General features: G+C 37.6%; 1 protein-coding gene and 1 non-coding gene across 3 annotated transcripts; both read left to right on the top strand.

Moving 5' to 3' along the window:
* Positions 1 to 6,754: 6,754 nt before the first annotated feature.
* On the top strand, positions 6,755 to 18,661 carry zgc:77439 (uncharacterized protein LOC378987 homolog). Of its 2 annotated transcripts, none has more exons than XM_057342951.1 (8): positions 6,755 to 6,884; positions 14,566 to 14,804; positions 15,215 to 15,353; positions 15,686 to 15,828; positions 16,115 to 16,167; positions 16,785 to 16,909; positions 17,423 to 17,737; positions 17,960 to 18,661. In XM_057342951.1, the coding sequence occupies exons 2-8, from the start codon at positions 14,590 to 14,592 to the stop codon at positions 18,317 to 18,319; spliced, it is 1,350 nt and encodes a 449-aa protein (XP_057198934.1). In that variant the 5' UTR covers positions 6,755 to 6,884; positions 14,566 to 14,589; the 3' UTR covers positions 18,320 to 18,661. The 2 variants fall into 2 exon arrangements, with proteins under 2 accessions (XP_057198934.1, XP_057198927.1); XM_057342944.1 differs by lacking the exon at positions 6,755 to 6,884 and adding an exon at positions 14,361 to 14,463.
* On the top strand, positions 7,048 to 7,129 carry trnas-uga (transfer RNA serine (anticodon UGA)). The gene has a single exon. It is a non-coding gene; the product is annotated as a tRNA-Ser (tRNA).
* Positions 18,662 to 18,691: the final 30 nt, after the last annotated feature.

Raw genomic sequence — 18,691 nt, 5'->3', positions numbered from 1 at the left:
TGTGGGGGGGGGGGGGGGGGGGGGGGAGGGGGTTGGGGGATGAGTGTGGATGAGAGGGAGTCCACATCCTAAAAGTAGCTAATAAAGTCACTATGAAACAAACGCTGCGATAGATGAACCCAGCCGTTGGGTTATAAATGAACCTATGCTGGGTTGTTTTAATCCACAATGCTGTTTTATTTTAACCCAGAATGCTGTCTTGTTTTATTTTCTAGGTTAATTTAATCCAACGGTGGGTTTGCCCATTTTTGACCCAACCCCTGGCTGCAGCATTATGGCACTTTATAAAATTCAGAATATGTTCAGTTCTTGTAAAGTGTAATAAAGTTGTGCTTTATAGCTCAACATTTATTGCTGTCTTACTGTAATGTACCTACGCAATGAGCAGTGATCTTAATTGCTTATTTTTGTCCAACATGGTTTCCGCATTTTGGGATAGTCCACCCAAAAGTGAAAATTCTGTCATCATTTACTCACACTCAAGTTGTTGCAAACATGGACAAATTTCTTTGTGCTTGTAAAAATGTTAGCAACTGACATTTCTAGGACACCATTGACTATAATAGGAATAGAAGTATCATTTTTTTTCTGTTAAACACAAAATAAGATATTTTCAAGAATTTAGGAAAGCAAACAGTTCTAGGGCACTTTTGACTACCATTCTAATTTGTCCTACTATGGTGATGCCCCAGAAATGTCAATCAGAACAGAACAGAATGTCATTCACTTCTAGGCCCAGATCAAAATCTCATTTTATAGTGAAGACTTGAATTCCTTCGATTTAAGTTATTTTGTCACAAAAACTTTTGAGTGTAAACTGAAAAGTGAAAAACTATGTAATCCTGTTTTTAACATTTAGAATCTCAGTGGTTCCTTTCTTTTTTTTTTACAGATTAAGGCATTTTACTGGCATTATATGCGTCTATAATATATGTGGTTGCCAACAACAAAACTCAACAAAATACCAATAAAAGTCAGCGTGGCTATGGTGTATTGATCTTTGTACAGAGACATATTTGTCTGAGCCATTGCATGATACTGGGCGTGGTTTAGACTTCAAATGGTCTTATCTGTTCTAATGTCCAGAATTTCCTAAACTGACTTCGTACTAAGTAATGTCCTTGCTATGAGTAATCATTAATTAATTAGGGTTGGTGAGATATAATTTATAGGCAATATCAGTCCTGGAAATGTAAGATAGACATGTGCTAGCACACAGCAGGAAATACCCTGTAGAAAACTCCTCTAACGTTACATTTGACAGCCTTGCTACATTATTGTTAACATGAAATTTACATCCTGAAATTTCTTGTTAATAATATCTATATAATAATATAATAAAAATTATTTAATGTACTGTATGATGTTCCTGATACACTTCTAACTTTAAAAATTATTAGATTTTATATGACATTCTCATTTTATTGTCTTGCACTGTTTTTATTGGTGCAACCCGATAAAATTGTGATTGTATATTCTATTAGATTTCAGTTTTTGGTCAATATTGTAGATTACGACGTTTATGTGTTACTATCTCCACCTGCTGGACATTGACAAAAACTACAGGAAGTAACTGAAGTGCACACTACAGCTCTAGTTCTGGGTGGATAAAAGTTGAAATCACAATTTTCACACGCAGAAGGCCTAAAGCCTGGCTAACTTCCCATGACACTCGGCCGTAATTTAGAAGTGTCAGTCTGGGAAAATGTATTTAGGCCGAGTTGTGAATAACAGTTAACGTTAATTAAATAAGCAAGCTATTATATTTCCTATTTATTTATCTCAGAATTACGAAACCTGCCTTTTTGAAAAATAAATTATAAAAATAAAACCGAGGAGGGCTCCTGGCAACAACGGTCATGTGACGAACGGTTCGGTAAAACGTGTAAGTTAACGTTAACGTATGGCGTTCCATACGGTCCTAAAAAATGACTTTGCAGCACGCACTCGTCTCACTGAATGTCTCACTCCACGTCTTAACTGTTTTTGTATTCTGCTATTTATTGCATTGAATTCAAGACGCAGACGAGACGTTGACGTAACGCAGACGTCACGTAAATCACGTGTGGCCGTGAAGCGTCTATGCAGACGTCACGCGTCATTCACGTGTAGCAGTGAAGTTATTTGTTTTCAGTTTTGCTAACACGTATTGTAACACGCTACTCTACACGGCTTAATGCAGAGTGTCTATGGCGTTCCATACGGTTCAAAAATATGACTTTGCAGCACACACTCGTCTCACTGAACGTGACGTCTGCGTCTGTCTTCTGTGTGCGTTGGTTAGGGGATAAAATGATTACGCCTATAGACTGTCCCAACGGAGATAGTAAACCAGACATTAAGAACCTATAGGTTCGGGTCTTGTTACCTTGACGTTGTGTTATTATTGTTGCACATCTGTAAATGCTTATAATCATGATATATTGCAAAATCATTATTATATCGTGTCATTATTTTAACATATTATTATAATATGTTATTAATGATTTCAGATATTTATATTGTTCTAGTGTAATCGTTTATTTTTGCCGGATATAATGAGTCATCATTATCCGTGCATGCCACCAGTGTTTACATCAGTCTCACATCAGTATTTCAGGATTTTTAGTAGATATTATATTATAAAAAGTTTTGTTTCAACCTTTTGCTAACATATAAACACACCACTTTAAAATAATTGTGACCAGTGCTTAATACAGTTTCTATAGTGCTTTATAGATACATTATAGAATGATGCAAGATATATTTTTCCATCCTCTTTGTTGTACTCTCTTTCCACTAGGTGGCAGAAACGCAACATTAAATGATTTACCAAGCCCTATTTAATCATAATTTTTACTAGTAGCTATTATATTATAAACAGTGTTTCAAGATCAACTTTTGCACACATGATATACAGTGCCCTCCACTATTATTGGCACCCTTGGTAAATATGAGCAAAGAAGGCTGTAAAAATAAATCTGCATTGTTTCTCATTTTGATCTTTTATTTCAAACATCTACAAAATTCCAAGATTTCATTGAAGGAAAACAATTTGAAGTAAAGGGAATATCACATTGTAAAAAAATTTTTTTCTTCCATACATGTTAGCCACAATTATTGGCACCATTGTATTTAATACACTCCACAACCTCAATTTATAAGAAAATCAGCTCTGAGTGTTTTCTTTTCAGTCTGATGAGGTTTGAGAACACATTAAGAGTCATCCGAGTCCATTCCTTCATAAAGAATTTCTCCGGATTCTTCAAATGTTGGTCCTCTCTGATCTTCAGTTCATCCCACTCATTTTCTAGTTCAGATCAGGGAACTGGGATGGATGGCTGGTAGGATCTTGATTTTGTGTTCAGTGACCCATTTTTGTTGATTTGGATGTTTGTTTTGAACCAATGTGCTGATGGGTGAACTAACCATGACCCTTATACTATTTCTGAAAGAGCAAGTCAGGTTTTTATTTGTATCTGTTGGTATTTGATATATTACATGATGCCATGTATCTGAACAAGATGTATAGAACCTCTGGTATAAAAGTAGGTCCACAACAATGAAGATCTGGTGGTATATTTAACTGTGGACATGGGGCACTTTTTATCCCTGTGTGCACCAAATCTTGTGTTATTGCTGCCAAAAAAAAGTATTTTTCATTTCATATGGCCATAGACCCAAGTACTGTTTGAAGTTTCAGTATGGCAGATTAATATGGTGGAGTTTATTTTTGCATGAGAGCAGAAGATTTGTTTCTTGAACTGCAATTGCTCTCCTTGCTGGTCTTCCTGCAAAGGCTATTTAACCACTACAGGTTCGGTACGCAGCAGCACGCCTCCTCTTCCAACAGCCCAGAAGGGCTCATGTGAAGGCCCTCTTCATCTCTCTCCACTGGCTACCGGATGAAGCCCGTATCAGATTCAAGTCACTAATGCTTGCCTACAGGACTATCACTGGATCTGCACCGGCATACTTTCACACCCTCCTACACTCCTACACCCCATCAAGATCCCTGCTTTCAGCAAACCAGCGGTGTCTTGTATTGCCTTCCCATAAGGGCAGTAAATCACTTTCCCACTCATTCTCCTTCACAACTCCTTCCTCGTGGAACACTCTTCCAAACTCAGTCCGGTCAACCACATCTCTCACAACATTCAAAAAACTACTTCAAACCCATCTCTTCTGTGAATACTTGACAGACAAATGAGAAGAAAAACACACTAACCCTCTCTCTTTCTCTCAACAGGTAGTGGTCTAGCTTTTGTTGAAACTAGTAACTTTGTATTGGCACCTATTGTATTATTGCTCCTGTATGACATATCGCTTATTGCTCCCTGAACTCTCTGTAAGTCGCTTTGGATAAAAGTGTCTGCTAAATGACTAAATGTAAATGTAAACAGTGTCCCAAACAACTTGTGGTGATGGAGGTGCAGTTTTCCTTTATTTTTATTTTTCTGACACTAAAATTCAACTTATTTCTGCAATTCTCCATCTCAAATATATTCTCCTTGCTGTGCATTAAAATAATAAAGACACGCATTCTCTTTCAGGCATGCAGATTTGCAACATCTCCAATCCATTAAAACTTCCTAATTATTGCCCTGATGTTGGAAATGGGGACCCGGTTCTTTGGCCATAAGGAACACAAGATGGGTTCAGTGCACACATAGATTCCTGTATTGCATTTGTTATGAACTATTTGATACAGGTAATTATTCATCACATCACCATATTAAAATGTTTTAAAAACGTGAGCCACAAAATTCGTTAACATTACTTAAATATGAGTTGGAATAAGAATACCAACGTAATATTAAATGATTCATTTATTTATTTCCATAACTTGTTCAGAGCGGTTGTTAGAAATATATTAGGCCAACTAATGCTGATTTCAACAACTTGAAACATTAAAATGTGGGGTACATTTCACTGCAACTAATGTTAATAAGTTTGGCCTTAGCATAAACCTTTTACCATTCGCCTGTAAATAAATGTTTTTTGTTTGTTTGTTTTAAAACTCGCTGCAATTCCATAGTTAGGCTACCTAGTTGATTTTATTTATTGATGCAAATGCAATGCAAAGCTAAACAAGACAGACACAGACCATGAAACGACAAAGAAAACAATATTTATATGCCGTGGTGATCAACAGGATTAGTAATTCTTCCTCAGATGACTGTCGCGTAATAAACAATCACTACAATGGCTCCGTCTTAGTTTTTAGGATCAATTAACAGTCGGCATGGAGGTAAGGCTGTTTACTTTATTTATTATTAACATTATAAACAATAAAGCCAGATATTCTTGTCAGATCTGGGTTTTGTTACCGGGAGTTAGAGACGAGCAGCGCGTTTTCTACGCTGTCGGCTTGTTAACCGTCGACTTGTTGAACAGACTTTCACAGAGTAAAATAGACCTAGTTGTTTTTCTTATCAAGAACATGTAAAACAAAATAAACAAGATAACCATATATCGTTGTGTTTTGTTCGTTTAGTTTTGTATGTCTGGTTTTTGTATGATTTCGCTTTGCGCATGTTTAAATGCAGTTTTTATGTATTTAAAAAAAATTCAAACGTTGCTTATCTTTTCACCATTAAAAAACCTATATGCAGGATATAATATTAGTGCGTTATGAAAAATGTAAAAAATTACGTCTTTATTCATTTAATTTAAATAAACGAATATTCGTTTTTTATTAGCTCAAATATTCGAATATGAAATTATTGAAAAATGCCCATATCCCTTAAGTTTATTTAAGTGTTTTTGTTATTGTATTCATTGCTAAACTGATCCATTTTTGTTAACACATAAGTTAAAAGGTTAGTAGAGAGGTGGGTGCCAATTTATTTTCTTTTGTTCTTGTTTTCTCCTGTTAGTAAGGATGGTAGGGTATTTTGCTGTATTTTGCTTCTTTTTATTGTGTTAGTCTAGTTAGTTACTTTCCCTACTAGGTAGAGTGTCTTTTGTTTATTATTTTGGCTTAACCCCCCTCTTGAAGCTTGCAACCCTTCAACAATTTTGTTAATAAAATAACTATTTTGCTTCCTTTGACATTTGAGTTTTTTTAGATCTTTTTTTAATTGAGTGATCTTAAGTCTTGCAGCTGACACACACACACAACACCATTTTTATTCTGTTACGTGCCTCCTTTTGAACCCTAGACTTATGGGGGTCGTAACAGGTACAGTGCCAGTGTCTGCATGGGAGAGGTGGCAGCAACGCAGAAGAAGGTAATGTCATGCGATCTTCTGAAAAGTATTAATTGTGTTAAGTTATATTTTTTATGTTAAATAACCTCAAGTTAAAAGCCTTAAATATAAAGAGGCATTTAGTTGCTAGTTTAAATAAAATCTTAATTTAAGATCAGTCAAATTCATGCGAACATGTATTTATTACATGGCGGTGTGTTTATTGCTTTAACTAACAGTGGCAAACAGAAAGTATACAATTATTTTCTGTTAATAATTGTTTACATAGGTGCATGTCAGACTTACATTAACGTTAACAGCCAGTCGGGGGCGCTTGATAGCGCTTCACTAAACTCACGGAGGTGGAGCTGGACTAAATCAAGCTCCGTCCGTTTTGCGCTGCAGACGCAGACGTCACGTTTAGCAGGCGCAGACGTCACGTTCATGCAGAGGAATGAGTGAAGTGGCAGACGCAGACGTCACGTTTGGCAGACGCAGACGTCACGTTTGGCAGACGCAGACGTCACGTTCAGTGAGACGAGTGTGTGCTGCAAAGTCATATTTTTGAACCGTATGGAACGTCACGTTCAGTGAGACGAGTGTGTGCTGCAAAGTCATATTTTTGAACCGTATGGAACGCCATATTAACGTTCATCTGGTTGTGCGAGGTCGTTTGCATCTGCGTCTGTCCTCTCAGCATCAATTTACGATACGGTAACGTTATGATTTAATCATAATAACTGCAAATGCACTTAATTTATCTTTTGTTCGATATGGAATTCATTGAGAAAAAAAAACAAAAAAACATCCTCAGTTTGGGCTTTGTTTAGTAAAAGCTAGATTATACATTACCCATTATACCCACACTATATCCGGTGCTGTGATGGCCGAGTGGTTAAGGCGTTGGACTTGAAATCCAATGGGGTCTCCCCGCGCAGGTTCGAACCCTGCTCGCAGCGTTGCGAAGTATTTTTGAGGATCTGAAAATTGCATCACAATCGAACCTAATTTCAACAAATTGTAGAACTTTCGTCTGATAGCAAAAAACGAAATATGACATCATTAGAATCAATGCACAAAAACTAACTTACATTTTGATGCCAGCATTGCAACTCGTTTTTAAATAGCGTTAAATATGGAGACAGATCAGTCTAAAAAATAATACATTTACAAAACACAATTTTTAAATTCACAGCACAATTCACATTCACAAAATCAGATTCGTAAATTCAAAACACAATTCATAAATTCACAGCACAATTCACATTCACAAAATCAGATTCGTAAATTCAAAACACAATTCATAAATTCACAGCACAATTCACATTCACAAAATCAGATTCGTAAATTCAAAACACAATTCATAAATTCACAAACATTTTGAGTGGAAAAAAACAAATGAGTGGAAAAAAACAGAACAGAGTGGGAAAAAAAACAAATGTACGTGGCAGCAATACGCCACCGTAATATCTCATAAAATATTCATAAAGCTTGTCTTTCAGCTGGCAGTGTTGAATTGAAGGTGAACATGTTTTGAACTGGTGTTTGTAAGAAGACTGTACAGTTGCAGTTACCAGAGCCTTTAAAATAGAGTCGCCACACACTTTGCTCTTGCGGTTCACCTAATAAAACATTTGAACAGATGTTGACACGTATGCCTGAGCGATAAAATAGAGTCATTTTAAATATTGTAGTCGGGGCTCGGGGGTGTTGACTCGAGGGCGTTGGAACCTCTGCTGTTATATTTTAAATGCAATGTGTTACCTCTTCAGCATGTCATCGCGATTTGCAAGACAAAGCATATTTAAAGCTTTGATATGTTAATGAAAGAAGGGAAATGGCGTGGATTATGACTTGTGGGGATGGTAGTTTCAAATATTGAATTTCAGCACCGAAGCACATTTATTTCAGTATTTTTCAACCACATTTGTTGCTGAAATGACTGCATTTCTTGTCTTTTTGACCTCTCATACATCCAGTAGTCAGCTTTAGTTAATGTGTATTGGTAGATAATAGCTACTTAGATGTTCTAACTGCAGTTAATAAACCATTAGATACAGTGATGAATTTAAACTGTGCCACACAACTTATGGGCGATTTTTACTTCTGCGTAGGACCTACGCCGTAACCTACGGCGTAGCCTACGCAGAGCCGCGTACCCTGTGCGTACCCTACGCCGTAGCCTGACGCGCACCTCTCCAAAAATGTAACAACGAGTCAACTCAACGCGGACACTACGCGGACCGCAAGCGCTGTGATTAGTCGGTTTGGCAGCATCGTACTTCCTTCTACGCATTTCTGGCGTCTTCTTCTCTGGCGTCTTCTTCCGGCAAGTTCAGAGTCCACAAAAGAACAACATGGCGAGCATCAACATCTCTGGTTTCTAGCTTTTTGTTGAAGTGATTTAATTAAAAGTAACTGTTTTTCTACTTCGATCAGCTCCAACTCCGTTAAGATGCGATCAGCTTCCATCGCTTGCAAACACTAGCATACACACAAAACATCGGCGAAGAAGAGCAAACCCGTGAAAACACAAAGAGCCATCTAGCGTTTCGGCGGTGTAATTGCAGTACGACGCATACTCTCAACGCAGAACCATAAATGTTCACGACGGCGTCGTCTACGTACGTAGGCTACGCCGTAGGTTACGGCGTAGGTCCTACGCACGACTATAACTTAAGCTTTAGACCTTTGACACATTGTTCTCTCTCCTTAATAGGAGCTGATAGAAAAGTCTAAGCAAGAGATTTTCCTGTAGTCATGCAGTCTCAAGTTTCAGTTGTGGTGGGTGTTTCTTATTATTTATTTAATACAGGCAAATAATACAACAAACACTACACATGTACAGAAGGACTGATCTATTATTTTCGTTTTTGTTATTATTAAGCAGGTATTCTGTTAAAAACATGTCGCCTTTTCTTCCCCGACAAGTGTTCCGCACATGCAGCTGACATGAAGGAAAAATCCTATCCAGTGAAGTATTTTCCGTGTTAATTTCTATCTTTTGCGATGTCCTAACACCTGTGAAAAACAAACAGCGCGATGTCCGATTCGCAACCTAATGACTCATTTGAACCGATTCATTTTGTTGAAACAACTCATATGTCAAACACTGAATTCATGTGACTCACTGTCTGAACCCATCAGTCACTCAAAACACATCAGAACACAAGCATGCTTAGACCATTTAACAAGACTAGTAAGATTAGTAAGATTTACTATTTAAAATTTATTTATGACATGTAGGCTACATATATAATAATTTAGTTCTGAGTTGCTTTTGAATTTTGAGCTAGCTAATTTAATTGTATGTGGTAAAAATAAAGACTGTTATTTAAAAATAAGGTCTGGCAAATGAAGCCCAGTGGGAAAATGACAGCTTTTTGCAAAGTGCATAGTGCATAAAACACAAGTGTTAAAGCACAAATATGGAGCGTTCTATAGCCGACTATTTTAAAAGACTTAGTGACAAATTAACAGAACAAATTATCAACTGAGGTCTTTATGCAAGGTCATTATGATTACTATAAAAAAGTGTGTGACCAAATTGTAAGTTGGTGCGACCAACTGAGAGAGTGAGTCGCACCAGTGCGACCAGTGGGAAAAATGAGTCTAGAGCCCTGGTGTCTGTGAAGACTTTCCATTCAAGGAAAGGCTCATCTACTCCCTGGATATATTAACAAATAAAATTGCCTTATTTATTTTGCAATTACTGCCAAATGTATTTATTGTTGCTTGCATCCACTGATATTGTCATGGCTCTGCTTCATTTAGTCATGTTTTTCTTGGTCCTGTAGCAGAGTCATGGCAAAGCCTTTGGTTATGTGTGGAGAGAAACATATTATTGTCCTTTTGACAATAATATACGTTCTCTCCAGTGTCTTGTCATTGGCCCCGCTCCTCTCGTTTCCTTGTTATCTTTCCCTGAGTGTTTGATTTCCCACACCTGCCCCGTGTCGTTATGCCTCGTTTGTCTTTCCTTTAAATACCCTCTTGTTTCTTTGTCTTGTGCTCGTGTATTGCGTTGTGTATGTGCTCGTGGTGTCACCCTGGTGCCTGTTCTCTGCCTTGTCACCCTGGTGCCTGTTCTCTGCCTTGTCACCCTGGTGCCTGTTCTCTGCCTTGTCACCCTGGTGCCTGTTCTCTGCCTTGTCACCCTGGTGCCTGTTCTCTGCCTTGTCCTTGTCCTTGTCCTTGTCCTTGTCCTTGTTTTGTGAGTTTTGTGAGTTTGCCTTGATTTCCCTGCCATGTTTTTGTAGACGTTTGAGTTAGGTTTTTTGCTTCTCTTTGGTTTTACGTTGTGCCCCCACGTGGGAAGTCTTTTGTTTTGTGTATATACACTCACCTAAAGGATTATTAGGAACACCATACTAATACGGTGTTTGACCCCCTTTCGCCTTCAGAACTGCCTTAATTCTACGTGGCATTGATTCAACAAGGTGCTGAAAGCATTCTTTAGAAATGTTGGCCCATATTGATAGGATAGCATCTTGCAGTTGATGGAGATTTGTGGGATGCACATCCAGGGCACGAAGCTCCCGTTCCACCACATCCCAAAGATGTTCTATCGGGTTGAGATCTGGTGACTGTGGGGGCCATTCTAGTACAGTGAACTCATTGTCATGTTCAAGAAACCAATTTGAAATGATTCGAGCTTTGTGACATGGTGCATTATCCTGCTGGAAGTAGCCATTAGAGGATGGGTACATGGTGGTCATAAAGGGATGGACATGGTCAGAAACAATGCTCAGGTAGGCCGTGGCATTTAAACGATGCCCAATTGGCACTAAGGGGCCTAAAGTGTGCCAAGAAAACATCCCCCACACCATTACACCACCACCACCAGCCTGCACAGTGGTAACAAGGCATGATGGATCCATGTTCTCATTCTGTTTACGCCAAATTCTGACTCTACCATTTGAATGTCTCAACAGAAATCGAGACTCATCAGACCAGGCAACATTTTTCCAGTCTTCAACTGTCCAATTTTGGTGAGCTCGTGCAAATTGTAGCCTCTTTTTCCTATTTGTAGTGGAGATGAGTGGTACCCGGTGGGGTCTTCTGCTGTTGTAGCCCATCTGCCTCAAGGTTGTGCGTGTTGTGGCTTCACAAATGCTTTGCTGCATACCTCGGTTGTAACGAGTGGTTATTTCAGTCAAAGTTGCTCTTCTATCAGCTTGAATCAGTCGGCCCATTCTCCTCTGACCTCTAGCATCAACAAGGCATTTTCGCCCACAGGACTGCCGCATACTGGATGTTTTTCCCTTTTCACACCATTCTTTGTAAACCCTAGAAATGGTTGTGCGTGAAAATCCCAGTAACTGAGCAGATTGTGAAATACTCAGACCGGCCCGTCTGGCACCAACAACCATGCCACGCTCAAAATTGCTTAAATCACCTTTCTTTCCCATTCTGACATTCAGTTTGGAGTTCAGGAGATTGTCTTGACCAGGACCACACCCCTAAATGCATTGAAGCAACTGCCATGTGATTGGTTGATTAGATAATTGCATTAATGAGAAATTGAACAGGTGTTCCTAATAATCCTTTAGGTGAGTGTATATATCTCAGTTTCGTTTTCCCCATTGTGGGTGTTTTTTGTTTCGTGCTTTTTTTGTAAAATAACTATATCTTGTTTAACCCCTTCACCCCTGCCTGCCTGCATCTGGGTTCTTTCACGCCATTCGTGACAGATATTTACTTGTTTTGCATGTTTTTGTGGATGTCTTATCATATAAGCATTAGGATATAATTACGACTATGTTACATATTCTATGGTACGTTCTCTCTTCTGAAACCAAACCCAGAAAGACTGGCAAGAGAGACATTTTTCAATTCACTGAAAGCTGTTTATTCAAAATGTCACTAGTCACTATTGCTTTTCTGAAGAAATAAAGTCTGTAAACACTGCACCACTGGTTTGTGCATGTGCTATGAGGGGGTCTGAGTGAAAGATGCATGCTTTGCAGAATCATATCCAGAAACAACGTCAGATCCAGAAACAACGTCGCAAAACAACATTAGACATTGTGTTATTATAAAGATTTTCTGTTTGTTTTAAAACTATGGCGAAACAAAGTAGACGTGACAGGTCGTCATAGTCTAAACGGCCATTCTGTTCATATTATAACTATATTTGCGTCCACACAGCGGACGACAACGATAACGTTGTGTTTATTTTAGGCCTGCGTGCTGCAGTGTTCCCAGTAGTGTTGTCAAAAGTACCGGTACTTCGGGTCCAAGTCGGTACCTAAAAATAAAAAAGTTGTCGGTACCTAATTTTCATAAGACCCGGTACCACCGATGTACCGGGTCAACCGGGTACTGATGCTCTGTCTGACAGGTTGTCAGTCGGAAACTTTTTATAGACTCAATAAGATGTGATAAGCGGATAAGCGTGGCTCCGATCCACAAGAGATGCGCACAGAAATACTTCAGATTAAAGTCATATCACGAAGAAAACGAACAGAGTTTTGTGGTGAAAGGAGGAAACATCCGGATTTAAGTTAACAATTCAAGCGGTAAGTTTCAAATTCTGTTCGCGTTTGCATTATGAATGTTGTAGCATATGTTACATTTAAAGGTTACGTTAAAATAAACATCCCTGTTTGCGTGTTAATTTGTTAGCGCCAATGCTAATCCAGTCAAGTGTCCTTATTAACCATTTAATGCTTTTATAACTGTAATGGGGTAAAATAAATGGGAGGACAGGGTGGGGTTTACAGTACCTATTTTATTTAGACCTATCTGAAATCTATGTGCTAGAAAACTATCATACTAACTATATGACTAGCAATGTGTATGTCTTGGATAGATACTGTAACTCTATTAGGTTTAAAAAGCCACATTTAAACTAAAGAAAAATATATCTGTTGCATTTATTATTTTAGTATACAGTTACCTTAATGTAAGTAATCTTGTGTAAATGCAGTATAAAAACGGAGGTTTGTTTTAATATTGCATATGCATGTTTATTCAGTCAGCTGACTTACTGAAGTTTATTCTATTTGTCTTATACAGCAGCAGACTGAGCAGGATGTTCATCAGCATCAGCAGAGAGCACACAACAGTTTCAGCAACAATTAACTTATAGTTCATGTATACAAAATGGAATTGCTTTCTATACATTTATATTAACAATGAGCTTTATTAATAAAATTGTTTCAATTAGCATGTACTGGTGTTTTGCTTTGGTACCGAAATTGGTACCGAGAACTGTGGAATTTTACTGGTATTGGTACCGACTACTGAAATTTTGGTACCGTGACAACACTAGTTCCCAGTCAGTAAAATGAATGAAGATGACCTGCTGCTTTCTGTATCAGAGAAGGTTGGTGTTAATCATGCTTAAATCATCAATTTAAAATAAGATAATGCTGAATAATAATTGATTAGGAAATGTCAAAACCACATAAAAGTATTTATATTTGACAGTACTGTGCAGCGTTGAGCTTCTCGAGTCACTCCAGGAAGTAGTGGTTGATTGGTGGATAATAAGCGCAATGTGATTGGCTAAACAGGCCGTCCTTCAAAAAAAGATACGTGTGAATCTGACCGTGGCAGGAACGTCTCAAAAATACCACACACAAATTCAAAGCAATCCATACACGTGTGACGATTTGCAAATGCAGATTCACCAATCCATAAATAACTGTAACAACATTCACAAATGTTTTTTGGAAAGTAATTCAAGAACCTGGTATATACATATTTGTGAAAACATTCTGACTACATTTCTGCGAGATATATTTGTGTGATCATTTGGGCAAAATGTTTGTGAATTTATGAATTGTGTTTTGAATTTACGAATCTGATTTTGTGAATGTGAATTGTGCTGTGAATTTATGAATTGTGTTTTGTAAATGTAGTATTTTTTAGACTGATCTGTCTCCATATTAAATGATACCGAAAACTGCCTGTAGATGGTGCACTGACTGTAGAAAAAGCTGTACTACTTCCTTTCATTTTCGAAAGCATTCAAATGTGGAGGTAGCTGCTGTAACTTAGTCTTCCACAAATGATTTCTTTATCAACTGTTATCAGCAATACTACAGCGTGGCCGCTTTCACAATCATATTAAACGTCTATTCGTTTAAGCTTTACCTGTTTTTTGGTGGTTGGTTTGCAATGAAGGGGGGCTTTAAAACACGATGGGTTAATCTGATTGAGTTGCCTGAGGCACAGCTGGACAGATTCCAAACCGTATGCTATATAATTAGAAGGGTAGAAGGCATTCAGTTCAGTAACGTTACTGACCATTCGAGGACAGCTGCACATACTAGCTTGGAATACAGTAAGGGAAATCATTCAGATTGTTATTGAGATTTCAAATCAGGTACATCATTTAAATTATTGTTTGGTTTTCTGTTTGTTTCCTCGGGTGTCAACTTGCTAGTTTATATCCGAACACTACCTTGAGATGTCCGGCTTGGGAAAGTTACGCGTCGCTGTCATCGGGGCCGGCGCTGCGGGATTGTGCGCTGCCCGCCATCTTCTCTCTCGACCAGACACATTTGCGCCACCTGTAGTGTACGAAGTGACCAAGAACATTGGAGGGACGTGGGTCTATGAGGAAAAAGTGGGGTATTACGACAATGGCTTACCCATCCACAGCAGCATGTACAGGGACCTCAGGTGAATACCCAAAATCTTATTATCAAAAGCCTTAGATGTACATATATAAAGAAAGAAATGCAACACGTCAGTATAAAGGGAAGAACATACAACGTTTTTATAATACTGATAGATTGATAGTGATTAGCAAGATGTTTCTCTTTCATACAGAGATGGAGGATAACAACTCTATATAACAATTTATTAGTATAATAAAACTAATAAATGTATAAGGCTTTGTTTTGCATTTGTAAATGAAAAACTGGTCAAAAACAATATTAATAATTTATACCTTATTTTAACAGAAATACTTTGTGTTGCAAATGTAAAATACGATATCTACCATTTTATCCTCTTTCAGTATCTAATGTCTTCAAAACGGTGTTGTAGTTCTTTATTGTGTTATTGTGTATTCTGTCTTCACTTGACAGAACCAATATTCCTAAGGAGGTGATGTCTTTCCCTGATTTTCCATTTGCTAAACATCTCCCCTCATTTGTCCATCACACCGAAGTGAGAAAATATCTTGAAGAGTACTGTCACCATTTTCGTCTGTGGGACCATATAAAGGTACAAACTTTTTTTAGCCTTTTTTTATTATTACACCTCTTTGTGCACATTAAAGAAATACCAGATAAAAGGTGAAAATACTGTACTTCACATGGTATTTGACGTAATCATTCATTTCACTGCTCATGACAAATCAGTCTGTGCTACATTGATGAACAGTTATCTTTACTGTACATTTATGATCCATTGAGATTGCAAAGTGGAAAACTACTGGAGAATTTATGGCCACCTGTACGGTGGTCTGAAATGTTACTGATTTATTAATATGCTTGATAGCGGTTAGTCTAAACATTACATAAAGCTTTTAAAGGTGTTCACTCTTTTCTATTAAGTTTGGCACCACGGTGGCCTCAGTGACTCCAGTGAAAGTAAAGGATGGTTGGAATGGGTTGGCTTGGAATGTCACTTCCAATGATGGCCTAGACCAAAGCAAATCTACTACGGAGAGATTTGACGCTGTTATGGTGTGTAATGGGTAAGTGCACAATACAATGAGAAAACATGCTCCAAGATTCCTTTCGTGAAGCATTGCAGTTCAAATTTGCATGGTCAGATCAATAAACACATTGAATAAGCAAAGTGGATTAAACAGTAACTTATGATGCAACAAAATGATTGCATTTTAATCATGTATAGGATGTACTGTTATCTGTAATATAAAAGTCCGCTTTGATTTTATACTTTGGCAAGAAGATGTAAGTAGTTATTTAGAAGTAACAGAATGTACTATTTTGCAAACAAAATTTGTGTTTTTATTACAGACATTTTTATGATGCATACATCCCTGCAATACCTGGACTGGAAAAATTCAAAGGTTTTCCCTTCCACACATCACATAGTATATTTTAGCAAAAAAAATAAAATCATGAAAGAATCTGTGTGATTTGCAGTGTGCTTGATATGTGCCTAGACTTGCAAATTTGTGAAGAATCCTTTGGTGTTGCAACATGTTATCAGTTTATCAGTATGGGATTGCTTAAAGCTTTTGATTGAACCATGACTGTATTTGGAGAGCAGACCCAATTTTGGTTAATCATTATACTATTTAACATTTGTAGATTTATAAGGTAAACGTTTCAGTTTCTAGCTCTGTCAAGACAAGACTTAGCTATTAGATGGTAAATTACAGAATTTCTTTTAGTAATGTCAGTACTACTATTAAATGCTTGCACTACATATCTGAGTTAAGATTATAGTCACCCAAAAGTGAGAGTTGTCTATTGTATACTCACATGTCAGTCCAATCATTCACTGGCAGTCCCTGTTCAATTCAATACAATTCCTTTGTATTAACTAGACAAGTGGTAAGTGGTAAGTCCAGGTTTGGATTGACATGGTAGTAAGTAAGTAATGACAGAGGTGAACTAATTCATTAATGCAACCTGATTTTACGAAAATCACGTGTTTGTCTAAATGTTTCTGTCTATTTAGGGACCCTGATGCACAGTCATGATTACCGAAATGCTGAACCTTTGGCTGGAAAATCAGTGGTTCTGCTTGGAGCTGGTCTTTCTGGGCTAGATATTGCCATGGAGCTCTCCAATGTTGATGCTAAGGTCTTAACAGTGTTAAATTGTTTTCCCATTTGTAATGTATAAGGATTTTGCATGGTTCAGTATGTGCATAAATGAAAGTGAAATGGTCAGAGAAACACTATCCTCAGGTGCATGAAGAAAAAAATGTCCAACAAGTCTGCACACTGAATATGACTACTATAAAAAATATTAATTTATTAAATGTAAAAAGCATAGTGAGCAAAAGTGCATTGAATTAAAACCAGACCAGGGGTCAAACGTTTACGTCTATAGCTTTATTGCTTAGTTAAAGGTCCAGTATATATATATATACAGTATATAATAAAAACGCTTCTTTATGTAAGGTCTTTATACACCTCTGAAAACAAAGTTATGTATATTTTATTGCATTTCTGTCAATACATAGATCCTCCGAAAAACCACACACTGGACCTTTAAAAACAACATACAATTTTTTATTCAGATTTTTATTACATCACAATTTCCTTTCTTAGACTTCTAGTCTTATTCAACTTATACTCTTTTTATCACCAGGTTATTCTAAGTCACGGACAGCATCCTTTGACATGTTCCCTCCCTTCAGGAGTCCAGCAGGCTCCTCCAGTCACTTCTTTACTAGATGATGGCTCTCTGGAGTTCAAAGATGGGAGGAGGGCCAAGCCAGAGGTGTTCCTGATGTGTACAGGCTACAACTTCACCTTTCCTTTTCTGGATGAGAAAGTGGGTGTAAAAGTCCAAGAGCACCTAGTCTGGCCACTCTACAAATTCCTAATACCTCCAGCCTACCCATCACTCTTTATAGTGGGCATCTGCAGAGCTATATGCCCCTTCCCACATTTCCACATTCAGGTTAGTAAGGTAGTGAGACAAAGCAGATTATTTTGGTTACGAGAATATAAAATGAATGAATAGATCACTCTTCTTTCTGTGTCAGTATAACATATTTTACATTTGCCTTTTATGTCCTTTTTAGAGATGCTTTTAAATTCTTACTATAATTCTTGTCCTCTGTGTTTATGATTTGAAATCATTATGGGTCTTGTCTTTCTTTTCCTTCAATTATCTCCCTAGTCTCAGTTTGTCCTGTCAGTATTAGATGGCTCCTTCTCCCTTCCAACACGCGAGGAGATGGAGAAAGACATTGAATTGGACATTGCCGCCCGCCGTGCTCGTGGGATTTCCACCCGCCACATCCTTAAACTGGATTCTGAGCAATGGGCCTATAATGATCAGCTTGCCCAGCTGGGAGGATTCCAGCCCCTCCCTTACTTTTGGAGCAATCTGTATGAATCCAACAAGATGTTCCGTGCTCGAGACATGCTCAATTACAAGACCTTCAACTACACCGTCCTCAGTGAAACGGAGTGGGCAGTGCACAATTTCCATGGCCAGCAGTTACAGAATCCTCTGCCTGTTGAAAAACAAATTTAAGCTGTGATGGGAAAGATACACTATTATTAAGGTGCTAACAGGCATTGTGCCAATGTAGCAAGTAATATTAGGATATTAACAAAATCCTCAATAGTGATATGTTTTACAATTTTTTTTAAACATAACCATACTATTTTATTTTTATAATATAGTTGACACTATCTAAATTACATTTTGTACGATTCTAATTCTGTTATTTGTAACATGCACTCATTAAAAGTGTAGAATCAGCTACTTTTACAATAAATGATATGTCATGTAAAAGTACTCAGTCTGTCAAATTATAGAGTCATCTAAAAACATGTCATGTAAGGCTTGGTACTGTAAAGTATTTACACATTGCAACAGGATATGTACATAATGAAAAAGTTA

This window comes from Triplophysa rosa, linkage group LG1, assembly GCF_024868665.1.
Source record: "Triplophysa rosa linkage group LG1, Trosa_1v2, whole genome shotgun sequence".
NCBI classification, from domain to species: Eukaryota; Metazoa; Chordata; class Actinopteri; order Cypriniformes; family Nemacheilidae; genus Triplophysa; species Triplophysa rosa.
This window is presented reverse-complemented; position numbering and strand designations above follow the sequence as displayed.

What these genes read in the sequence shown, in the direction of transcription:
- zgc:77439 (XM_057342951.1), top strand. Translation starts at nt 14,590, where the DNA reads ATGTCCGGCTTGGGAAAGTTACGCGTCGCTGTCATCGGGGCCGGCGCT. An exon ending in GCTGTTATGGTGTGTAATGG is followed by an intron (nt 15,829 to 16,114) that starts GTAAGTGCACAA and finishes TTTTTATTACAG; the next exon opens with ACATTTTTATGATGCATACA. An exon ending in TGGACTGGAAAAATTCAAAG is followed by an intron (nt 16,168 to 16,784) that starts GTTTTCCCTTCC and finishes CTGTCTATTTAG; the next exon opens with GGACCCTGATGCACAGTCAT.